The 26,218-nt window shown below is 36.9% G+C and overlaps 4 protein-coding genes across 4 annotated transcripts; 2 read left to right on the top strand and 2 right to left on the bottom strand.

Moving 5' to 3' along the window:
* Window positions 1–4,524: 4,524 nt before the first annotated feature.
* Window positions 4,525–6,246, bottom strand: LOC137725122 (berberine bridge enzyme-like D-2). Its single transcript, XM_068463711.2, has one exon. The coding sequence runs from the start codon at window positions 6,244–6,246 to the stop codon at window positions 4,525–4,527; it is 1,722 nt and encodes a 573-aa protein (XP_068319812.2).
* A 4,941-nt stretch (window positions 6,247–11,187) lies between these two features.
* Window positions 11,188–17,596, bottom strand: LOC137725873 (P-loop containing nucleoside triphosphate hydrolases superfamily protein). The gene is made up of 9 exons (XM_068464699.2): window positions 17,154–17,596; window positions 16,997–17,065; window positions 16,705–16,782; window positions 16,361–16,581; window positions 15,994–16,066; window positions 15,572–15,856; window positions 14,527–14,670; window positions 13,928–13,978; window positions 11,188–11,400 (listed from the first exon to the last, which is right to left on the bottom strand). Exons 1-9 carry the CDS (start codon window positions 17,394–17,396, stop codon window positions 11,329–11,331), a joined length of 1,236 nt encoding a protein of 411 aa, XP_068320800.2. The 5' UTR covers window positions 17,397–17,596; the 3' UTR covers window positions 11,188–11,328.
* Window positions 17,597–17,723: 127 nt separating this feature from the next.
* On the top strand, window positions 17,724–19,396 carry LOC137725874 (glycine-rich protein). Its single transcript, XM_068464700.2, has 3 exons — window positions 17,724–17,883; window positions 18,210–18,393; window positions 19,030–19,396. The coding sequence occupies exons 1-3, from the start codon at window positions 17,724–17,726 to the stop codon at window positions 19,121–19,123; spliced, it is 438 nt and encodes a 145-aa protein (XP_068320801.2). The 3' UTR covers window positions 19,124–19,396.
* Window positions 19,397–20,262: 866 nt separating this feature from the next.
* LOC137724485 (chlorophyll a-b binding protein CP26, chloroplastic) lies at window positions 20,263–22,762 on the top strand. Its single transcript, XM_068463224.2, has 6 exons — window positions 20,263–20,665; window positions 21,367–21,451; window positions 21,595–21,645; window positions 21,732–21,852; window positions 22,008–22,142; window positions 22,383–22,762. The coding sequence occupies exons 1-6, from the start codon at window positions 20,446–20,448 to the stop codon at window positions 22,641–22,643; spliced, it is 873 nt and encodes a 290-aa protein (XP_068319325.1). The 5' UTR covers window positions 20,263–20,445; the 3' UTR covers window positions 22,644–22,762.
* The last annotated feature ends 3,456 nt before the right edge of the window (window positions 22,763–26,218 follow it).

The following is a 26,218-nucleotide window of genomic DNA, read 5'->3' as shown; positions in this document are numbered from 1 at the left end:
CGTGTCATGTTTTCCATGTTCGTGTCAATTTCGTGTCATACTCGATATCTTAATGAGTTGTGTCGTGTAACACCCGTTAAAATAAACAGATAATATGACCCGACCCGCAATAACCCGACCCATTAACTGTTAAAGAAAAATATATTTTAAACTAATAAATAATCAAATGAAAAACATAATGTTAAATTAGTATATACTAATAAATAATCAAATGAAAAACATAATGTTAAATTAGTATATATATATATATATATATATATACTACATTTTCACATTCAAAACATAAAAACACGTTTGTTTCAAGTATTACATACCCAAAATAAGGTCATAATGAAAACAAAAAACATTAGTACATTACAAAATATCAAATTTTCAAAGGATTTACAAAAAATGTGAAAAAATATATAACACTCCACGAGTAGACCATGGTTACACTTACATCATTTTTTAGATTTTTAAAGCCCCAACCCCTCATGAATAGTGTGTTTTTTTTTTAGTGCAAAATTAAAAAAAATTCATGTTAATTATTGCAGAAGTATAAAAAATATAAAATAATATATATATATATATATATATATATATTAACACTTGTAATGGCAATGTTTATAACTTTCATGAAGGGCTCGACTTCGAAATTGGCCACTATAATCACATAAACCATTGAGCAAAATTTAACCGTTGATTGTCATTTATATTTACACTTCATTTTTCTCACCAAATTTTGTTTTTTTTAGATTTTATTTTTTGAAAACATAATCTATTAGAGAATGTGACACACCCCGACCGGAGTCCAGACGTGTTGGCAGTCACGTGAGAGTGACATAGCCAAGTGCGCAATAAAAGTTATACTAATAAAAGAAATGTGAATAATTAAAAACCAAAACTAAACTCATTTAACTAGAGATACTATGCAAATGTGTGAAAGTGATCAAATATAAGATACAACATATTAGAGTATAGGTAAAATGAAAGTGCAGTCGAACTAACTAAGTGCTAATTATACAAACAGGGAGAAGATCCCTACTTTTATTTATCGAAATGTCAGAACCGCCGTGTAGTCCTCGTGGGCCACCAAAGACGAGTAGCTACCTAGAACGTAGAGGGGCGCAAAATAGAAGGATGAGTGGGCAAAAACAAAGCTTTAGATAAACACATTTATTCCTTGCCGGAGCTTTTGGTTTCTCACGTTCCTGTTGTCCATTCGATGAGCTAAGGGTATGGCTGAGTTCGTGACGTCAAGAGGAGAATGATGGTGTTTTCCAAAGACTCGATCCATGAGAGTTTGATGATGATGGCGTATGTGGGTGTCACGATGCAGAGAGAAGAAGGAAAAAGAAGGCTCAAGGAGAGGGGAAAGAGAGTGTGTACGTGTGTGTGTGTGTGTGTGTGTGTGTGTGTGTGTGTGTGTCCTCCTGATTGGCTAGAAGAAGAAAATGTTGAGCCTTGATTGGGCTACTGTAAAAGAGGGAGAGAGAGGACTAATTTTGATTGGTCCAGATGAGATAATAGCTGAAATACCTAATTAGGTCAAAGGAAATAGGAATTATGGTGATTGGTTTCTTATTTTGATCTGTTTACACTCTATACGTTCGTAACTTCCTTGTTATGACTCCGATTCCGCTCTAACTCACGTCAATGCACTCGAGACATCGAGTACAATCTAATTACGATAGTGAGGAAATTAATTTAGAATTGCATATGTACATCCACGTTGCTAAGCCAACAAGGGCAATATTGTCACTTTACACACTAGGGGAGAAAATATATATAATAATTTGGGACATGTCGTCACATGATGTAGAAAGATGAGTTGTTCAGATCATTGATACTATTAGTGAAAATATTACTCGGAGTTTATAAAGTCTCTACAAACTATATCACATCAACTCATATTTCAGTTAATCGTAAATATTGGAATGTGGTATCAATGATCTGAACTATTTATTTTTCTACATCTGCTAGAGGATTATGTTTTCAAAAAAGAAAATTTGAAAAACGAAATTTGGTAAGAATAATAAAATGTAAAGGACAAGTAATGGTTAAATAGAAATCTAAGTTTTATGGAATATGGTAACGGAATTCGGAGTTGACCACTTCACGAAAGTTGTAAAACTTGACATTACGTGTGTGCGTGTGTGTTGCATTCTACAATAATTATTAGGAATTTTCTTAATTTTGCACTCAAATACAAAACACTATTCATGAGGGTTTGGAGGGCTTTTAAAATCTAAACAACAATGTAAATGCAACATTGTCTACTCGTAGAGGAATGATGCAATCACGAGTGTTTATATATTCTTTCACATTTTTCACTTGTAGGTCTGTCTTTTTACCTATACTAATACTATACTTGTTAATTTAATTTTAGTCAAAGATCAAGTAAAATTTATCCTAGTAATGATAATAAAAACTTCTCATAATAAAAATAAATAAATAAATAAAACTTAATTTTTCTTACCTTATATAGAATAATAATTCAATAATACATATTTAAGATACAACATATACACTATGGCTATTGTATATAATAAGTTTTTTTTAGTAAACTTTAAAATTATCAAAATAAACTTTTTCTTAACATATCAAAACGGGTTACCCACGGACTTCCTGCATGTATACCCATTATTAACGAATCACCTGATAACGACCCAATTATTTATCATGTTGATCCGAAACGTGATGTTTTCATGTCATGTCACCGTGTCTCGTCTAGAGTGCTTGCCAAACAAAGAAGTTCGTTTTAGCTTTTGAATAATTATTGCACCTCCAGGCCCATTGGGCTTAGAATCGTTAAGCCCATTAACTTAAGTTGTATGACAACTTAATGACTAAAGACTCAAAAGGGTCCAAACAACCCAAAGCCTTTAGAAGGCCAGCCATAGCATGAATGAAAGGTTTTTGGTTCTTTTTGTCACTTAAGTGAAGTCACTATATAAAGGACTTTACAGCCAAAATTCATTAGGGTTCGCTCTTGAGGAAATTGGAGAGAACAAAAGCTCCCCTTTTTCTCTCTACAAGGCCGGCCCCCTTGGAGGGATTTACTAGTATGAATTCTCCTCCAAGGTCACTCATCTCTTCTTCAAGTCCCTCCTTGGTGTGGAAACTTAGAGGTTCCCTTTCTTGGGAACTTGGAGAATCCATTAATCCATCCTTCTCCAAGAAATCCATGGAGCTAAGAAGTAAGGAATGAAGACCCTCTCTCTTGGGTGATTAGCCTTTGCTTATGCAAAGAGGAATCAACAAATGTATAATATTTTTCAACTCACTTTGTTCTTGAGTTGAGTCTTGGTTCACCACAATTACTAGGCCTTGAATTTCATGGGTGAAGTTTTTCTTTTTAGTGCATACAAGCATGATTCCGCCTTTCAATTGTTAATTGCATGCATAGATGTTGCTCAAATGAAAAGTTATGCAAATCTGATGGAAGTGAGAATGCTAATGTAGGTTTATATAGGAAGATTGTTGGTAGTTTGTTGTATTTAACTGCTACAAGACTTGATGTAATGTTTGCATCATGATTACTAGCTAGATTTATGCATAATCTAACAAGGAAAAGCATGGGAACAAACCAAGAAGGTCTTAAGATATATATAGGGAACTCTAGATTTTGGAATTGAATATCAACAGTGTTGATTCACTATTATGACAATGATTGGGCAGGGAGTAAGGATGACATGAAGAGCACCTCTGGATATGCTTTTAGCTTTGGCTCAAGAATGTTTTTATGGGCGTCTGTCAAACAAACAGTATTGCCTTATTTGCTGCAGAAGTTTAACATGTGAGTGCTGCAGAAGCCACAACACAAGCAATTTGGCTGAGGTTTGTTCTTGCTGATTTTGATGAAGAATAGGTTGATGCTACACCATTGTAATGTGAGAATACTGCAACTATAGTTGTGACTAAAAATCTAGCATTTCACTAGAAGACAAAACACATTAACATGAGGTTTCATTTCATTAGAGATGCATTGCAAGATGGTACAATTGACTTGGTGTATTGCAAAACAAAAGAACAAGTTGCAGACATATTCACTAAGACATTAGCCAAAGATCGATTCGAGTATCTCAGGAAGGGTCTTGGTGTGAAATCAGCAAAACATTTGGAAGAGAGTGTTGAGATGTAAATGTGTTTGCTAAATTGGGTTGGATTTTACAAAGTATAGCATGATTTAATAGCTCATGATGTGTAATCACCTTATGAGATGAGTTAGTTTTGAATGGTGAGATTTGTTTGTAATGATGTAAGAGAGAGAGTGTTTCCCTCTCTTCCTAATGGTAACAGAACTCTCACACTTTGTGTGCTGAGTAGAATCCAATAATATAGAAAATTATTCTCTGAAACATTCCTCCTTCTTCCACTTTCTTACTGCAATTCTGTAAGAGTTGAGATCATCAACTCACATTGAAAATTATACAAACAGAATTCTAGCAAGAATGACTTGCACTCCGCAGGCATGCACGATCATATATCTACCATGAACAACGTACGTACCACTCAGCTAGCTGGGTTGCGTGCGTACGTGCACTAGTCATCGAGCACCACCAAAGAGGAAGAAGGCGACATTGGAGGAATCCCTTGTTGATTTCTGAAAACGTTGCTTGGATCAATAAGTGTTTTTGCTCTAACCAATCTGTCGTAGTTTTTCAAGAAGTACTTTTCACCCCAATCCCTGGAAATTTCCACAGCATCCGATTCATCATCCTTAACCAAATTATTGTTTAAAGGAAAATGATGCTGCTGCTGCATCACTCCAAGGTCGAGGTCAACGTAGTTGATATAAGCAGCCCTTGGGCCCCATGAAACATACTCTGTCATTGCATTGTAGAATCTTCTTATCCATTCTATGTAGTCATTTCTTTTGTGATTATCTTCTTCTTTCCATTCCACCAGGTACTGAATCGTAAAAAGGTTGCCTTTTCTGTGAGGAAAAGCAATGGCTTCGCTGCTTATATCATGCATAACTCCACCATAAGGGTCTAAGATCACGTACCCTTTCGGCTCCTCCTCAAGTATTTTCACGGCTGCCCTTATGCCCCTATAAGAAATTGGTGTCCTCACGTAATCCGATTTTGCTTTGAAAAATCCCTTTCCTTGCAGATATCGACTTCTCAAGTCGGACACTGAGCTTCCCTTACTCAGGCCGGAGAAGAATACTATGGACTCAATCCAACTCATTTCCGTGCACTCTTCTTCTACAATACCCAAGTCGGGAAAAACTTGGTTTAGTATGGACATGGCGCTGCTTCTTGGACCCAGATAAAACCCTTTGAACGTAGCTGATATATTAGTACTCCGAGTAGCAGTAACAGTAGTCTTGACCTCCGGCAACCCAGCGCCGACAAAGCACGAAATGTAGAAATCGTCTACCAGGTAAGGTGCGACGTGTTGCCACTTGTCTACCAGCTTTGCAATATTACCATTAGCGGTTTTGTGGCCGCCTCCTCCAGCAGCAGAAGCAGCTCTAGATACTACGAAAGCAGTTACGACTTGTGGCACCTTCAACAATTGGATTTTCCAAGCATAGACAATCCCGAAAACACCCCCACCACCTCCTCTAATAGCCCAAAACACATCCTCTCCCATGCCTTGTCGGTCTAACAATTGTCCGTTTGCATCAACAAGTAGTGCATCCACCACGTTATCGGCTGCAACCCCGTATTTCCTCGACATGAGTCCGAATCCACCGCCGGCAATATGGCCTCCAGCTCCTACAGTTGGGCATGACCCGGCTGAGAACCCATGAACATTGCTTGCTTGGGCAATTGCATGGTACGTCTCACCCAGCGTTGCACCTCCTTCTACCCATGCAGTTTCGGTTTCCAAATCCACCATCACACCATTCAAGTTCATCATGTCGATGATCACAAATGGAGCTCCGTCTGCAGCAACGGATGATGTCCCTTCGTAGCTGTGTCCACCACTCCTCACTCTTATTTCCACCAACCCTTGTCGAGAGCATGATACAGAGTTTATTAGCTGCTCAACGCTATCGGGAAGTATAATGGCTACCGGCTTAGGAATGGCGGGATCTGCGAAACGAAGATTTTGGATGGAGAAATTGAGCAGCCTGTAGTAAGCTGCAGACTCATTTTCCTTCTTAGGGAATGTGGTAAAGTTGTTAATGTCACCAAGAGTCAAACAAGAAGTGATTTGGTCAGCAGGTAATTCAGCTAAACAAGGAACGAGAAGGCATATGATCATAAACAAGATAGGGGGTTCAATCATGGATCGGTAGCTTTCTGCCATATTTAGCTACTACCTCGATCGGTTCCTTAGTCAATTTCTGAAGCTCCTATATATGTGTATATGGAGCCAAAAGAAACAAAAAAGGTGGATTTTTAATTTTAATGGAGAAGAGGAAAAAAAAAAACATATATGAGAATACGTGATGCATTGAGGACAAACAGATGAAGAGATCAATGTAAGGATAATGTGCATGCGGCCGGCAATTGATTAAAAATTTGGAAGTTGAGCCAAGTAAAACACTTGCTCACCATATTCTTTACTGGAACTGATTTTCACTCTTTTTAACCTTTCACACAAGATTAAACAGAAGTGTGTGAAAGAAAAAAAAAAAAAAAAAGTGTTTATCCCTTGCCTATTCAAAGTGCCATATTGGAAAGGTGACAAAACTAAACTAGTTTGCATGAGAGTAAATACGGGTTAAACAAATTAGGTTGGAGAGGGAGTGGGGAGAGACAAAGAATCGCATACTTATAGCACCAAAGCATGAATCAATAAACTATGCAATTTCAAAGTTAAAAAATGTCCGAAAATATGCGTGCGACGACATGCCGGCCAACCAAAGGGTCCAAAGCCTGGCCGTTTCCTACGTCGCCTAATGTGTTTTATCTACGATGGATATGTAAAGTATGTTTGTACATGTATGTATGTATGTATGTATGTATGTATGTATGTATGTATGTATGTATGTATGTATGTATGTATGCAGTATACATGCGTGCATGATTACACATCTCCAAGCATGACACGGAAGCTCAACTTATAGTTTCTCGAGTGGTTAGAGTACCCTGTCCATGAGAAATTGAAGTGGCCAAAAATTAGACTTGGCATTCGTGTCATATTTTTTGTGTTCGTGTCATTTTCTTGTCATATTCGATACCTTAACGAGTTGTGTCATGTAACACTTATTAAAATAAACAGGTAATATGACCCGACCTAGAATAACCTGATCTGTTACCTGTTAAAGAAAAATATATTTTAAACCAATAAATAAGCAAATGAAAAACATAATATTAAATTAGTATATATATACTACATTGTCACATTCAAAACATAAAGACACGCTTGTGTTTCAAGTATTGCATACCCAAAATAAGAGCATAATGAAAAAAAAACATTAGTACATTACAAAATATCAAATTTTCAAAGGATTTACAAAAAATGTGAAAATATATATAAACACTCATGATTGCATCCTTCCTCCAAGAGTAGACAATGATTACACTTACATCATTTTTTAGATTTTTAAAGCCCAGACGCCTCATGAATAGTGTTTTTATTTTAGTGCAAAAATAATAAAATTCATATTAATTATTGCAGAAGTGTGGAAGAGAAAAAAAAAAATATATATATATATATATATATATATATATATGACACACCCCGACCTAAATTGAGGCATGCTGGCCGTCACGTGATGGTGACGTAGCCATGTGCGCAATGCAGAAGTGACAGTAATACGAAAATGTGAGAAATCGAAAACCAATTAACTAATGCACACAAGACAAGTAAATAAGTGTAAGAAGAAGTATTAGAGTGTAGATACACATAATCATAGCGTAGGTACAGTCCAGCAGGCTAAATACTAATTATATAGGGTATAAAAGGAAACCCCACTTTGATGGATATTTGTCAGAACCGTCGTAAAGTCCTCGTGAGCCACCAACATGCACTTCTATCTAGAACCTGGAGGGGTGCAAAATAGAAAACGTGAGTGGGCAAAAACAAAGTTTTTCAAAACCATTTCTCTTTCCAAAAGTAATAACCCCTCACCATAAAACCCGTATAGTTTCCCATAAAATAAAAATACATACGTATATAAAAATCATGCTTGAGAGTAGTAAAAATCAAATATATGCCATGTCAAGTGTCCCAATATGGAAATGAGTAAGCCAGGTGAAATAAATCAATGTAAAATGATATGTCAACCGGAGTCACCTAACGCAACTTGTACGGCTGAACCTATAGCTCATCAGATATGCCTACACATGAGTCGGAACCACCTATTGTGGTTTGTATGACAGGGCTAGGTGCAAATAAATACGCTCAAGTGCTACAATCACGTGAAGGCTGTGCGAATAATCGCGGATCACCTACGACTTGGAACCACCTAATGTGGTTTGTACGATAGGGTTGTGCACCAAACTTGGATCCAAGGTGAGCATGCGGTGTGGGAGTTGAACATCACGTGAAGGACTGTGCCCTGACCACGGGCGGGAGCACTAGCACCGAGGTGCAAGATAATGAGCTCTAAATGCATCTACGTATAACCACAAACAATGCATCCACTATCATCAATATATACTCACCTGAAGCTTACCTGGGCGTTCACAACATCAAGCAACAATATGCATATCTATACTAATGTGTACACTAAAGCATAATGCAATTGACATGGCATTTAAAATCGTAACTCCATTTAAAACAACTTTCTGGGAAAATGCAAGCATATATACGTAGATATAGAAAATCAAAAGCCCACTCACTGGTATGTACCTAGATCGTAACCCCCGATTCTTGCCTGACTACGCTCGTCCTCCGGAAACATCTCACCTATATGTGAAACCCTTATTTTAACGTTAATTTTAAGTACATAACCAAAACCATGTAATAATTTCTCATATGTTGCTCAATTGGGGTGTTTGAATATACCATCATGGCCTACTCAACACCAAAAGCATCCCCATATTTTTAGAATAATTTTCTGACGTCCCACGCGCCTTCACACACCGTTTAGGGAATCTTTAAAGCCGTCAGGGAATATTCTGTTAAATAATAGAATTTTCCATTAAATATACCTAACGCCATTAGTATATTCTGTCAAAGTTGATGGAATATTCATTGTCTTCTTTGGTGGCTTTGCCGAAATTCGGCACCAGTCACCGCTACATTGCCGGTTTTGGAAAATTTTAAAACTTGAATTTCTACTTCGTTTCAACACCAAACTTGACAAGTCTTATATGGATTTAAAGCTCTCAACAAGGGGAACAAATCCTTACCTCTTAGAGGTCCTAAAACCAATGGGAAACAGTCGGAAAATAGCTCGACACAACCGGCCAAACTTGAAACTCGACAAACTCGAGTATTTTGACGTTCTAATTGCTCCAAAATTAGCCTAGGATCCTTATAGAATCGTTTAGGACCCTTTTTGAACCTTAAAATCTTGTGAAATGCCCACGATCATGTCGGAGTAACAAGGTACCTCGCTAGAGCTTATGGTTCTTCACGATTCCGACGTCCTTTCTATGAACAAATGGTATGGTTAGACTCGCAGGCTTGCAAGGAATCGAAGGTCATCCTTACAAGTTCGATCTGTGAGGTTTTGGTTCAGTTTGAGTGTGATGTCTTCGGTTGTACGAACAAAGAAGAAAATTTGAGAAAAATGGTAAAGGTGGGTTACGTTTGTGTGTGTGTGTGTGCGCGCGTGCGTGTGTGGTCACGGTTTGGCCACTTTAAAATGGCCTCAAGCCCTAATTGGGTTGTGAGATTTCGAGCCTAGCTAATTGGTCCAAATAGAATTAAAACCAATCCAATCTCACTTATTCATCCTTAATGATTTCGTTACAGATCCAATTCGGCCCTAATTCGCATCAACACACTCGTGACGTCAAGTAAAATTGATCACCTTAGCGGAAAAATAATTTAAAACTATATACATACATCCACGTCAGTAAGCCTCGAGGGCATAATCGTCATTTTCACGCATTCGAGGATAAAATATATAATTATTCAGGACGGGTCGTCACATATATATATATATATTAACACTTGTAATGGCAAACTTTATAACTTTCATGAAAGGCTCAACTTCGAAATTCGCCACTATAATCACATAAACCGTTGATTATCATTTATATTTACGCTTTATTTTTCTCACCAAATTTTGTTTTATTTTAGATTTTATTTTTTCAAAACATAATCTATTAGAGGATGTAGAAAGATGAGCTGTTCAGATCTTTGATACTATATTCAAAGTTTTAGTGGTAGAGAAAATATTACTCGGAGTTTATAAAGTCTCTACAAACTATGTCAACTTCAGTTAATCATAAATATTGGAATGTGGTATCAACGATCCGAACTATTTATTTTTCTACATCCGCTAGAGAATCATGTTTTCAAAAAAGAAAATTTGAAAAACTTTAAAATAGAAATCTAAGTTTTATGGAATATGGTAACAAAATTCGAAGTTGACCTCTTCACGAAAGTTGTAAAACTTGACATTATGAGTGACTGTATATATATTTATGTATATATTTTTTGCATTCTACAATAATTATTACAAATTTTCTTAATTTTGCACTCAAATACAAAACACTATTCATGAGGGTTTGGAGGGTTTTTAAAATGTAAACAACAATATAAGTGCAACATTGTCTACTCATGGTGAAAGGATGAAATCACGAGTGTTTATATATTCTTTAACATTTTTCACTTGTAGATCTATCTTTTTGCCTATGCTAATACTATACTATTTAATTTAATTTTAGTAAAAGATCAAGTAAAATTTATCCTAGTAATGATAATAAAAAAACTCTCATAAAAATAAATAAATAAATAAATAAAACTTAATTTTTCTTAACTTATATAGAATAATAATTCAATAATACATATTTAATGTACAACATATACACTATGGCTGTTGTATATAATAAGTTTTTTTAGTAAACTTTAAAATTATCAAAATAAATTTTTTCTCAACAGGTCTAAACAGATTACCCATAGACTTCCTGCATACCCATTATTAACGAATCACCCGATAACGACCTGATTATTTATCATGGTGATCCAAAACATGACGTTTTCATGTTGTGTCACGGTGTCTCGTCTGGAGTGCTTGCCAAAAAGCAAATATACCATCTGCAAACGGCTCTTCTGGCCTGTTCTTTTTTTCCTTTTTTTTCATATTTTTCTTTTACCAGTTGGTGAAATCCCTTTCGGCCTTAATGAAAAAGCAATGCAAAGAAATTTTATTTTTGGACTTTGACTAAGAAAATGACAACTGAAGTGTTATGTTCCTAGCCAACAATGATACACAGAAGCTAAACGGATAGATAAGTCGTCGATCTCGAGAAAATGAAGCACATATTACGCATCACACTGGTCATATGCCTTTGATCTTTCTATTACAAACTTCAACTCCTTATCCCTTGTCCTGACCTGCAAAACAATAATCTTTAATGGTTTAGCTGGACAGCTTGAGAGAAAATCAGAAATAAGGGAACAAGAAAACGCTGCATCCTCATCCTAGCAAATTATGATTTGGATTATAACTTGCATCAACCGTATGTTCAATTAAATCACAAACTTTAATATAAAAACCATATGGAATATAACATGTTTGGGTTGACAAAGGAAAATGAAGTTGTCATCAACAGATCAAAGGCTATTTGGCATATTTACCAAAGATGGATCATTATTGGGGCAAACTGAAAAAATACTAAAAAGTTTAGCCTCAATGCAGAACTGGGAAGTTAAGAATGATGTATGCTTTAAGGTCGGATAGGTCTTCGCTTTTTTGAGCAAACTACATATATCTGGCATGATTACTTGCTTCGGTGAGTGGCCTGGTATCAGAGCCAAGTGGTTGGTAATTGGGTTAGTCATTTAAAGTCTATTCATTGCGCCCAAGTGGCTGGTATCATCAGTTATTCAATATCTAATCTGTTTATTTGTTTCTCATCTGTCTAATTTTCCCCTCTCAAACAAACAAGAAGATACTGTATCCAAACGATAATTTTTGAGTTTGTTGCCCGAGCGGAGCAGCATGAGCGGAGAGAGAGAAAATCATGTAAGTCCAAAATTTCCAATACTTAGATAATTTATTTTATACCTGTAAACTCAGAAATTTAGTTAAAATTAGTCAGGAGAGAGGTTCAAGTACCCGTTCAGGGATTTAGTTTATTATTACCCTCCACAAAAATCAAAAGCCTATTTAGGACTAATTCATCTGCCAGTATTAGCTCTAGGTCTAGTCTAAATATGACACCAGACATGGTAAATGAAGAACAAACGTGAGAATTTGAAAGTGTTGATTTTGGTGATTGGAATATCCCCAAAATATCTAGTAAAGAAATTCATAGAAAGAAATTGTCAATCTCTTCATTTAAAAGTGAACACCATGTAAGAACAATCTAGCAAGCTTATGCTCTTAGTAAAGAACATGAAACCTCTCAGTTATTCACTTCAGAACAAATAAATGCTCATAGAAAAGACAGTCATAAATATATTCATATTAGTCTACCACAGATCACAGTAAAACCATTAACAAGAAGAGGTCTCAACACCTCCATTTTGTTATGTCTCCGAGATGCCAGATTCACTAACTTTAGTGATAGCATTCTTTGAATGATTGACTCAAGTTTATACAATGGGCCAATCCATTTTGATTGTTACCCATATGTCACAGTAAGTCTTTCAGACTCACATTAAACATAAAAACCTCTTATTATCAAGTCTTAGAAGGAGTCCAACCACTAGCTCTAATATACAGAGATCATTACACATGCATAGGCACCAAAATGATTTTCCAAGCTATAATTAAAAGCCCAAAATCCATTTTAACCCTCCAGCTAGCAAGTCCAGTGTCCAACTTCACGAATTAAGTCAATCCACTAGGTTTAAAGAACCAGTTAGAAACTCTGTTTCAGGATCCGCTTCAACAGACATGTTAGGTCGTGACCAAGAACTAATTAATGATTTAGTAAATATGAGGCTTAAATCAATTAAAACAAACTCTCAGGTTACTCATCCCTGTTACGAAAACCCAAGTCAAACTAAAACTCTTCAGGAAGAACAAACATCACCAACAACTGATTTTGAGTAAACCAACAACTATTAGTTTTTAATAAACCGTTTAAAATATATTGGAAAACATTAAATGTTGACATTAAGTTAAAAGAAAACATACAAAGAAGAGAACTATTCCTCTGTCTATGGGCTGGATAGTTGACTGGGGGATATTGTATCCTAAGAATCTTTATTTTCGTTTGGAACAATTTTAATTTGTTGCTGAAACACCTAATCCCTTTGACTTAATTATTTTGACAAACATGTTTAAGTGTTTCCAATGTTATTGATTGATTTTGAGAAGATGAGGACATCATCTATGTAGACTATGGAAAAATGACTATGAATTAAATATTGTGTTCATAATGTTTTAAAATTCATTGGGTGCAATCTTTAATCCAAATGGCATTACATTCCATTCGTAATGTCCGAAAGGAGTGACAAAGCTGTTTTGAGGGGACATGCGTTTGACACTCGTTTTTATGGGGCCCACTATGTATTTCAACTATCCAACCTTCTATATTTTAGTACATCATTCATAGATCATCCTTGCAAAAAATTAGACAAATCCAAAACCATTAAGACATTCATTTGCATCGAAGAAAACAGACGAATACAGTTCTACAAAGAAACACTAAATTTGATCCAATGGTCATATGGTTTCGGACTTGCGTGATTTTTGGTAGACATGATCTTTGAGGTAAGACCTCAAAGATAGAAATAAGTAATTTAAATAATTATGCGTCTTGATTTAATCTGAATTTGGTTGCTATAAAATTTTCAATGTTATAGAGTTATAATCGGTAAAACCCTGGGGGAAAGAGTAAATTTTCATATTCGAAACGGAACTTCTAATTAAATCCATTAGATGTCAGAATATACAACATGAGAAAATTACCTCGACCTGTGGGATTTTTCCACGAAGCAAAAGGTCTACACTCTTTTCTGTCTGCCGGATGAGAATGAAAAGGAAAAAGAAATATAATATGAAGTGAACAAGTTATTGTAGAAAGCTAGGAGCACTGTGTGTGTGTGTGTGTGAGAGAGAGAGAGAGAGAGAGAGTTGTTTGAACCATTAGATTTCCATCCAAAGGTTTAGAATATGGTGAAAATTGAACAATTATAAACAGAGAAAATGTCATTTATTTACATGCTCTAAGCCTTTAACCTTTTAACAATTAGATTTAGATTTCCATCCAATGTAAACAGTAGCATGTGTCTATAAAGGAAACAAGTAATTTTATAGCAGATAGGTTTACATTCAAGAAGACACTGTGGTAGTTTCTTGATCCAAACATATAATCACACAAAGACATAAAAAGCATGATACTTGGTACTTTTCAAAGGGATAGAGAGGTTGAAACAAATAGTTCTAAAGTTCCCCTACATTAACTTTTTGCAATTAAACTTTGAGTGTACAGTTTCAGCAATCCATATTCAAGCACAATAATGCCTGAGATTAAATTTTAAACTGACGATAGAAATTGATTTACACACCTGATGTGTAACCCAATAGTCCCTCTGTCTCATCTCAATTAAGAACTCAAATGTTGGGGATGCTTGTCTTTCAAGAATGGTTTTCTGACATTTTCTAGATTTGGCTTCTCCATCTCCTAAAGTAACAGTTTCTACTCCTCCAACCTGAAAACAGAAAATAAGAATTGGAAGTGCAATTTGACCAAAGAGTCATGCATCAAATTATTTATTCCACGTTCTCTTAAAAGCCAACACTGCTATAATCACTACTTTAGACAAATAGGAGAAACAACCACCAAGTTCAATCGCATCGTAGAGTTTTTATCATGTCTGCCATGGGGGACTGTACTGTATATATAGGATAAGTAATCCTGCAGGGCATCAATGTAAAATGATGAAGCCATGTTGATAGCTCTAGAGTTTTTCTATTAGAAGTTCCATTACCGCTTCGAAATTTTTTCTTTTGTCCAATGAGTGTTGTGGATTTTTCTAATACATTAGCAAGAAAGGGAGCATAAATTAAGTCCCTCAAAACCATCCGATATATTCAGTGAATCCTAATGGGCTTCCCTCATTGTTTTCCCTTGCCTATCATTCTCCCATGCCCAAAGAGATCATCTTTCTTCTTGATAGATCATTGATTATGAACTTGAAAGGACAACTCAAATATAAGCAACGAAAAAAAAAGTTCTTGATGCACAAAACATAATTTTCAATATGATGCTATTTTTGTGCAAGTTTTTTAATATTAGCATCCGGGAACAAATCAGAGCTTCCTGGAAAAAAAATAAAAGAAAAATATTAGCCTTCTGAATTACAAATTACTACAAATTTCCATACCAATAACCAAACATGGAAAATTGGTGTATTAACCATCCAGATTCCCCCTTAATAACCTACTTTATTATGTCTTTAAGAATTTTGATCTTTATCTGATATTATCTAGGGCAATACAATATGCAATAACGAGAAGACAGTTCATACTCAAAAATTATGTCTCAAATGTAAAGAGGACCTCAAGCAAAAATAATTCTACATGTGTCTTTTTATAGAGACCAGAACAAACCAGATCAGTTAGAGTAGGATTCTTTATTATATTCTCAAGCTTCTGCCCATGAGCAGTAGCAATAAGAATGACCCCTCTCTCGGCAATCGAGCGACAAGCAAGAGCTTCAGATTCCGTGCCAATCTCATCAACAATGATCACTTCAGGCATGTGGTTTTCAACTGCCTCAATCATAACTTTGTGCTGCATGGATGGTTCTGTTACCTGCATTCTCCGTGCCCGTCCTATTGCTGCATGTGGAATATTTCCATCCCCTCCTATTTCATTGCTTGTATCAATAATTACCTATCCCAGTAGTGTTAGCGTTCTTTTGAATCATGTAATGAAATACAGATGCAAACACTTATAACATGAGAGAGAGAAAGAGGGGGAGGGAGGAAGGAAGTTGGCACCATAAAAAGGGAAAAAAAAACTCCACGTACCACTCTTTTGTGATATTCATCTGACATGACTCGAGCAATCTCTCGCAAAACAGTGGTCTTACCAACCCCGGGCCTTTACAAATTGAAGGGCATCTTCACTAAGAAGTTATATATATCAAATAGCTTAGAAATATGTTAATAACTACAAGTGCCTTTTGGAAATTTGGTATCAATCAATAAGTTATTCTTTAGTGAGTCACAGTGATGTTCATTTTTAACATCAATGTTTGCAATACATCCACTCTTCTTGTTTCATTATTTGTTAATACTGTTTTTCAACTACTTAGACCCTTAGAAACAAATCACATCCAGTTCTAGCTATCTTTACACCAGAAAAACCACTTTAAAAAGAATCAGATAACTTTACCTTCCGATAAACAAGATGCTCTTGCTGTATTGAAGCAGATCGTAAACCATGTCAATATGACCAGATACAGCCCTGCCAACTCGGCAAGTTAATCCAACAATCATCCCCTTCCTACTCCTGATTGCTGATATTCTGTGCAAGGTACCCGCAATGCCAGCTCTATTGTCCCCCCCAAAATCTCCAACAGCATTTTGAGCATCCTCCAACTCTTTCAATGAAACCTGAGTAACGGATATTTTGAACACATCAGTATTATTTTTTTGCTTCTTGTTTAAAATAGTGTGGGTGTTGGGGGGAGGGAGTGTGTGTGTACAATTTAGAAGCTCAAAAGTATGGGGTAGTACCGCAGTTGTCCTCAAATATTGGGCGCCAAGATCATCAAGGTAGCGTGCTTCGGGCAGTCGACCCAAATCCATTATAACCTATATATGGTACACAGAAACAACATTAGATAATCAACCATTTGCATTTGCAGCAGGGCCCTGCCTTGTTAATTGTTATGTTTCTATTCTATGTTTCTATAATTTGAAGAATATTTTAAACAAGTCAAGCGATTGATACAAGTGAAGAGTGCAATTAATCCAATGATATAATAATAGAAACCAGAAGGAGTAATTAAATGAGACGAGATGAGACCTCTAAGAGTTGAGCTCGTTTGGGTTGGGGTTGATTGAGCAAATTGTCATGCAAGTCACGCGGAAGAATCTGCAAACAAAGATTCGAACTTGAATTAATTAATTAATAACTAAATAAAAAGGAGAATTAGGTCAGTGGGAGAGGGAGACCTAGGTACCTGCAACAAGGAGAGGAGATGGTCCTCCTGCTCGTGATGAAGGCAATTAGAAGCCGTAGCCATATGCGCCCTCTTTCCCATTCTCATTCGCAGGGGACACGCCGTGAAGGAGGAGGAGGATGAGGAGGAGGAATACGAAATGCTGCTGCTGTAGTAGTACTTCTGGTTCAAATTCAATCGCTTCACTCTCACCGCCGCCGCCGGGTTTGTGTTTGCAGTTGCCCACAAACTACTATTACTCATGCTGCTACTTCTTCCTTCTTGTGCTACTGCCGTCCGTCCTTACTTAATTCTTGCCGGCTGAATGGAGTGGCGGCAACGGCCGAAGGTGGCGGACGCAACAGGTATAAATATATGTAAACAATCTTTCTTCCTTTGTTTTCTTTTGTTTTGGTTTTGGTTTTGGGCTGTGCCGAAACCTAAATAAAAGACAGAAATAAAATGGGCCGTGGGCCTTCCTTGGGCAGAGGCACAAACCGTTTCTTCCTTTGAGGTGATCAGTCAGACTCGGAAGAAATCAGAACCAGAATCAGAGGGGACAGAGAGAGAAAGAGAGAGAGAGAATTTGGGATGATGGGCAGCAGGGGGAGCAGAGAAGATGATGGAGGAGCGGGGAAGGGTTTGTTGTGGAAGCTTCCAATCCTCAGAACCCAGCAACTAGGGAAGGTGGGTCCTGCCTTTGGCCTCGGCGCTGGCTGCGGCTTAGGTTTCGGCATCGGCCTCCTCGGCGGTACTCCCTCCCTCCCTCTCTCTCTCTCTGACGTTAAGTTGAGTTTTCAGTGCTGTATATCCTGCCAACTACACCACCTAACTAACTATGTTGTAGCGAGCTAGCTCTATAGACTACAGGTTATAGCTATTCAATTTGGGTCCGTCTATTTATTAGTTTAATTTATTTAATTAGTAAAAGCTAAGCATTCCTTAAATCAGACACCGCTGCTGCAGCTTCAGTGGCGATTTCGTGCTTACGCTGGTGTTGCTACATTATGTTTATGCAAATCACGTATATGCTTAATGCCGTATTGGTTATTGGTTTTTAAAATTCCAATCGTCCAGGCGCAGGATTTGGTCCTGGGATTCCTGGCTTGCAAGTTGGCTTTGGCCTTGGTGCTGGATGCGGGGTCGGCTTAGGATTCGGCTACGGTGTCGGAAGGGGCATTGCCTACGATGACAATCGCAGATACTCTAATGTAGGCAACCTTTTTCGTGGTGAAAATGTCGGCGTTTCTCCTGCTACTCAGTAAGTTTGTTTTATTCATCATTCCTTTACTTCTGCATACTGTGTTTTGCTATATATCAATTCAATTTCACTCATTTTCTGATGATTCCTTCTTACTTTTCAGAAACGTAGAACATAAACCATATGAAACGAAACAGAAAGAATGAAAAACAAAGCTGAATAGCTATCAAATTAATTAATGGGAAGTATAATTGGCACTTCAAAAATTTCATTCTAACTCCTCACAAGTGTATTTTTCTTTCCAAATATAGAAAGTTTGGAGTGTAGAATGAGATTTTTGGAGTGCCAATAACAGTTCCCTAATTAATTAGGGAATGCAACAACTGAAACTGGGAACACCGCTGTTTCTTTGATGCATATGATATCGCAACTTTTACAACAAACTCATGTAACCTTGAAAAGTAAAAATGTAAAGCAACGGGAATCTGATGTCTTAGTTGACGGAGACCAGTAGGACCTCATCTACCGGACTATGGATCAAGTTAACAAATGAAGCGGAACATTCAAAATAGTTTAAACTAAAATAAAAAAATTTTGTATGGTACTTTTCTGCTGTTAAATTTTTTCAGGTGATAATTTTGTAATTGAAATGCATGTGTGTATGAATGTATTTTCATTATTCCTTGATCTTATTAGGGATGATATTGGTGCACTTGTTGAGGATCTTGTTGATAATACGAAGAAACTTGTCAGAGCTACTACAAGAGAGATGGACAAGTGGAGAAGATGAGGTTGCTTTTGTGAGTTTTTTATGAGTTCATTCTCAGTGTATATTTGGAATGATTATGATTTATAATATACAAAGCTAAGTTATAAAAATATGCATGTTTGGGAATGGGGATTACTAAGACATGTAGTGTATATCTCCATTGTCGAGGCATACCAATGCTTATGATTCTGTACAATGCCATTGAAGAAAGCACTTGTGACTCGCATTACTTGTCTTTAGGATTTCACCATGTAGCTTTGTCGTTTGTACTTCTCTAAAAGTCTTCCTTCATGATTTGCCTATTGTCATTTGTGCAAGATACACAACTTTTGAACTTAGGGTAAAGAAAGTTTGAATCTTTATGAATGGACTTACGCAGGACAGCAATTGTCGCTACAGTACTAAATCTGTATTCAGGCCTTAATACTTTTTATTACATTCTTTTTTGGGTTGATTGTGTATATGACCTGCAAATTATTTGGTCCTGGATTCTTGTAAGGACCTTATTGGTTAGCCTTTGTGCTGAAGGGAAATGCCCTTTATCTCATTGGCGGGAACTTTTACCAATTTGCCCTAGTCATGGCCCTCGAATCTCAGCTAAAGCAATACTCTTCTTTTTTTTAGCCGTTAGATTGAATAATTTAGAGGAGAATCAACAACTAAAATTGAGGAGGGGAACGCCGGAGGTGAAAGAGGGAGTGTAAATTACTTCCCTTTCTCTAAACCATTTGCTACAATCTAACTCCTCCATTAAAAAAAGTAAGTTGGCATTTAAAATGGACTCAGTGAATGGTATCTTACTCGAGTGTGCGCTCCCACTGCATTGGCAGTATGTGATGAAGGGGCATGACAATAAACATTAACGTCTTGATAGAAAAGACAAGGAGGGAAAATGAGACGCGAAACTGTCAAAGCACTCACTTCACTTGTGCGTCTGTCTTGGGCTTGGCTATTTGTGGTAAAATTTTGCACATGAAAAAAGAATGCACGGCTGAGACCCGAGATAGAGAGAGAAAAAGAAAGGCAGATCAATTCATTATCAACATTTTCGGATACAAGATGTTATCCCTGGAATTTCAAGAGCATCCCACGTCAGCAGCATCATCTGCCAAATCAGCAAATCCATCCTATGAAATCATAGGAATGGATTGCGCGGATTCAAGGTTAGCCAATCAAGGCCAGCAAACAAAAATCCAACGTGGCAGGTCGACATCCACAAGCTCAAGCTTATAGTATTCCCTTCTCAGCCATTGTTTTCCATTACTTCGCAGTACTGAGATAGGGAGAGAGTCTCCTGGCCGGGAAGGACGTGGCCAGTACGTGTAGTTGAGACTGATATTCAAATGGCTTCTCTGGCAGCATCGACAGCGGCCGCCTCCCTTGGCATGTCTGAATTGCTCGGAAACAGCCTGATCAACTTCACCGGGGCAGCGAGGTCGGCCCCTTCAGCCAACACCCAAGCCACCTTCAAGACAGTCGCACTCTTCTCCAAGAAGAAGGCCGCACCACCTCCCAAGGCCAAGGCTGTTGCTCCCGCTGACGAAGAGCTCGCCAAGTGGTATGGTAAGTGCACATCTAATTATATTATTGAAGTGTATACAGTATATTTGCTCATCATTCATATATCTCACACACTCGATGAGTTATGTAATATATCATATGGACTTTAACACATAAATAAATGTAATGTAATTTACCTAGCTAATTAGAAGTAGATTGATTCAATAGCTCATAATTATGTTAATTAATGTTCTAAAAATCGCAACCTAGAACCGCCTATGCCTTTTTTGGTGCTAGGTGGTTTGTCATTGCCTCAATTAATTCATAGACGTTAAAATTAAGAAAGGGCACACATACATGTTTAGGCGCCCGCCTAACCTACCTAGACTCACCTAAGCACCCACTTAGATCGTGACTGTTACTTAGACAGATAATAGATAACTTTTATTTTGCATTTTAGTTTTTTAATAAATTATAAGAGACTTGTTGAATACTTGGATGAACACTTATTATATCCTGTTTCTCATGTTTTCAATATATTCTAATGCTTTCTAATTTATACGTCATTCTATTTTTCAATTTATGTATCCGAATATAATTATGCATTTTTTTAAGTATAAACATACATTTATTTATATCATATATAATAATAAATTTACTTAAGTTTGCTTAAGCCCCAACCTAAGCGCTAAACCCCAGTTCACTGTCCGACTAACGCCTAGCGTCTTAGAACTTTGATGATAATTGTGGTATTCGCATTTCAGGTCCTGATAGAAGAATCTTCTTGCCGTCGGGGCTCTTGGACCGATCAGAGATCCCAGAGTACTTGACTGGAGAAGTTCCTGGAGAGTAAGATAGTAGTCTCTCCCTCTCTCTCTCTCCTCCCCACTCCCCCCCCCCCCCCCCCCCCCAACAACACTCTCTGCCTACTTAATTAATAATTAATTACCAGAATCTAATCGAATCCTGGATTGTCCATTCCTTTAATGCAGTTATGGATATGATCCTTTTGGGCTTGGCAAGAAGCCAGAAAACTTCAGCAAGTATCCTCTCTCATCTGTCTCTCTTGAGAAATTATTACTTAATTTCTCCTTAATTCAATTTAATTAATTGATGAATGTGAATGCAGATACCAAGCATATGAGCTGATCCACGCTCGGTGGGCTATGCTTGGTGCAGCCGGATTCATCATTCCAGAGGCCTTCAACAAATTCGGAGCTAACTGCGGCCCTGAGGCTGTTTGGTTCAAGGTCATTCATTCGCATTTCATTTTCTTTGAAATTTTATAAACATACATTACATACATACATACATATTATTGCAAGTTGAGTAATTGCCAATTGGAGTTATGACGTTTGAAATATTGTTGACGCTTTTTGTACACATGGTGACGACATGAATGCAGACAGGAGCTCTACTCCTTGATGGGAACACACTGAATTACTTTGGGAAGAACATACCGATTAATCTTATCTTCGCTGTTGTTGCTGAGGTTGTTCTTCTTGGTGGAGCTGAATACTACAGAATCACTAACGGTTTGGTACGTACCTAGAATTCACTTTAGTTAATTATAGCATTGCTGTTATTATCCGAACTGGCAACTCCGAATACTAACAAAAGGTATTACGACTTTTGAAAGTTTGTCCGACTATTTTATTTGTACAATAAAACTAAACATATCGCAATTCACACCGGAGTACGTACTTATATATTACCACCTAGTGTTAATTTAAAACTTGCAAGAAGAACCGATGACGACAATCTCATGACTCTGTTGTAGGAATTGGAGGACAAGCTTCACCCAGGTGGTCCTTTTGACCCATTGGGGCTGGCTAAGGATCCAGACCAGGCTGCATTGCTAAAGGTGAAGGAGATTAAGAACGGAAGACTTGCCATGTTTTCCATGCTCGGTTTCTTCCTCCAAGCGTATGTCACCGGAGAAGGTCCTGTCGAAAACCTATCGAAGCATCTCAGCGATCCCTTCGGCAACAACTTGCTTACTGTCATTGGTGGATCTATCGAAAGAGCTCCAACCCTGTAATTCTAAGTTTCCTCTTTATTCTCCTCCAATCAAAATTAAAAGCATTGTATATCACATTGAGTCCTTTTAAAGGCTTTTAACCTTGATCCTTAAATGGAATTGCTCTATCTTTTCACCCACGTTACAACGCTGGTTGTTGTTGATAGAACTATTATATTTCTTCGGGGCTAAGCCAAATTATCATACTGTGCAGATTCGTGACATTCAATTGTCACTTGTCTGTTTGGCTAGCTATTTTTAGAACCAACGAGCTGCCCGTGCGATGTAGCGGGGCCTAAAACTGTGTTAACGTTGATATATTTGTTGGAATATTAGTATTTTAGGTAGAGTAATGTTATTCATACTATATTTTTATATCACATTTTTATAGTACCTTAGCTGACATTTGATATGGATAGTCACATTATTTGAAAACTTTGCAAAGCCCAAGGAAAGAAATGAGAAAGACTCATCGTATACAACAATCACCATTTAATTAACTAGTTTTTCTTAATTATTAGTTTATTAAATAATGAACTAAATTTAAAAATATGATTAATTCAAATAATGTAGCTGTCCACATCAAATGCCACTTAAGGTGATATGAAAATATGGTACAAAAATATGATATGAATAACATTACTCTTTTAGGTATTATATTGTTTGGATTTTCTTATAAGTCTCATCGTATAAAGTAGTTGTCCATAAAAGTGAATCACATTTACTTCTTTTAAAAAACTTAATGTTGTCATCATCACAGAGAAAACCAAAACTTGTTTCACTAATTTGGATGCAGGAATCAAATTTCTTCTCATGGATGGGACATATAAAACATCTTTCAATGCAAGAACAAAATCAGTTTGCATTTTCAATTTTACAATTCCAATGGCTTCAACTGCTACTTTTGACCCTTCTCTAACATAAACATTATAAGAAAACTTATCAATTTGTTTTTATCTTTCAAAACCATGCAATGTGTTTGTTAAATGCACTGAACATCCAGAATCAAACCACCATGAATTTGCAGGAATTTTAACCAAGTTTGACTCCATACAAACATAGGCATTAGTTCTACCTTTGCTCCTTAGCCAATCCTTGAATTGCTCACAATCCTTTCTATAGTGACCTTTAAGCTTACAATGATGACATCTAATTTTAGTCACATCATTTATTTTGACACTAAGATTGTTAGATTTAGAGGGTTTGAAATATTTAGCAGACTTACTAGACTTATCAACATAATTCAAAGGTTTAGATGCCTTACCAGAAATCACAATGGTCTCTTTATGGCCAATTTGCACGAAGTTCACAGATTCTAGCTCCTTACCCTTCTCTTGCCTCTACCGAGTTTCCTCTTGCACACATTGAGCAATCAATTCATCCATAGTCCAAGTCTTGTCTTGAGTGTTGTATGACACTTTCAGTTGACTATATTTTGCTGGAAGAGCTTGAAGTATCATAAAGACCAATTGCTTCTCACCAATATTCACTTCCATAGAATTGAGTTTTTATGCAGCATCTGTCATCTTCATTATACGATCTCTTAGTGATGCATTCCCTTCAATCTTGTAAGTTGTCAACATAGACATATACTAACTAATTTCAGCCTTCTCAGATTCCTTGAACTTGCTTTCAATGGCCTTGAGATAATCAACTGCAAGATCCTATTTCTTAACTACTCCTCTCACCGTGTCTGCCATCCCACTTTCAAGAATGGATAAAGCAATTTTGTTGGCCCTTGTCCACCTTTCAAAATCAGCTTTTTCTGATTTGGTACTTTTATCTGTCAATAGTGATGGCTTAGGCGTGTTTAATGCAATATCAAACTCATTTAGAGTTAGCAATAGACCAATTTCACGCCTCCATCTCTTATAATTGCTTCCACCAGTGAGAATCGGAACAGTTGCCAGATTGAGGGTTTTAAGGGGAACTGCAGACATGTAAATGAAATCACAAAAGAGAACTCTAAGTTCTTGATTCAATCTACATTCACTAGAGACATTACTGTAAAAAACCAATTTAATCATATACACAAACTTTTCAATAACACCTAAAAGCATATATAGATTAAACAATTCTACAGTGTTGCAAACATAGAAACTCCAAAGATAACTCATGGTTTTCGTTTCAAACCAGATCGAAGCAACAATAAACAAAATAGTTAATTTCTGCACAAGTATCAGGATGTTCATACTAAATCAAAATTTTTCGGGATTCTAACAATTAGATCAAAGAACATCACTCCATCATGAATAAAGAAAATGAAATTAACAAGAATTACCTCAAGGATCATTACCATTGAGTGACATACCCCGACCGGAGTTGAGACATGTTGGCCGTCACGTGAGAGTGACGTAGCCAAGTGCGCAACAGAAGTGATACTAATAAAAGAAATGTGAATAATTAAAAAACTAAACTAAACTTATTTAAATAGAGATACTATGTGAGTGTGTGAAAGTGATCAAATATAAGATACACGCATATCAGAGCATAGGTAAAACGAAAGTGCGGTCGAACTAAATAAGTACTAATTATACAAATAGGGAGAAGACCCCTAATTTTATTTATGGAAACGTTAGAACCGCCATATAGTCCTCGTGAGCCACCAAAGACGAACAGCTACCTAGAACCTAAAGGGGTGCAAAACAGGAGGATGAGTGGGCAAAAACAAAGCATTTGAAAACACATTTATCTTTATGAACATAATAACCCCTCTTCGTAAAACTTGTATAATTTCCAGAAAATACTACTACATAGGTAGGAAAAATGAATTCACAAGAGCAGTGAAAACTGAAGTATGCCATGTCACAATATCTCAGCAAGAATAAGTGTAAGCCAGGTGTGAAACTAATATAAAATAGTATGCCAGTTGGAGTCACCTAACGTGACCTGTACGACTGGACCTGTAGCTTATCAACATATGTCTGCACACGAGATGGAGTCAACTAATGTGACTTGTACGACGGGCTGGGTGTAAATAAGTACATTCAAGTGCTACGATCACGTGAAAGCTGTGCGATAGATCACGGGTCACCTACGAGTCGGAACCACCTATTGTGGTCTGTACAACAGGCTAGCACCAAAACTTGGATCCAAGGTGAGCGTGCGGTGCAGGAGGTGAATAATCATGTGAAAGCTGTGCCCTGGCCTCAAGTGGGAGCACTAACACCGTGGTGCAACATAATAAGCTCTAAATGCATAAATGCATAGTGATGAGTCCATTTTATACTATATATTTGACCCTAATCTTAGTTATAATTTATTGGTTATTTTGGTAGAATTTTGATACTTTGCTTTATATTTTCAATACAGGACATTCGGCTTCCTCTGGAGCAAAAAAAGTAACCAAACGGATGAATTTTGCAGTGATTCTAATTGGAAGATGTTCGTGTGCCTTTCAAGATGATTGTATCAAAATTCTAGATTTTTCTACCAAGCCATTTGACTGTGGCGATGAAAAGAAGGCCCAATGCGTAGCTTTCCCAGATTGACATTTCTCGACGTTTTGGGTATTTTGGAGGTCAAGATGTCATATTGTGAGGAAGATTCCTTCTAAGAATTTGTAGGGGACGACTTCAACTTTCGAAAGAGACCTA

This window comes from Pyrus communis, chromosome 5 (assembly GCF_041283825.1).
Source record: "Pyrus communis isolate YQ-2024b chromosome 5, ASM4128382v1, whole genome shotgun sequence".
NCBI classification, from domain to species: Eukaryota; Viridiplantae; Streptophyta; class Magnoliopsida; order Rosales; family Rosaceae; genus Pyrus; species Pyrus communis.
The sequence above is the reverse complement of the archived record's forward strand: the minus strand, read 5'-3'. Positions and strand labels throughout refer to the sequence as shown.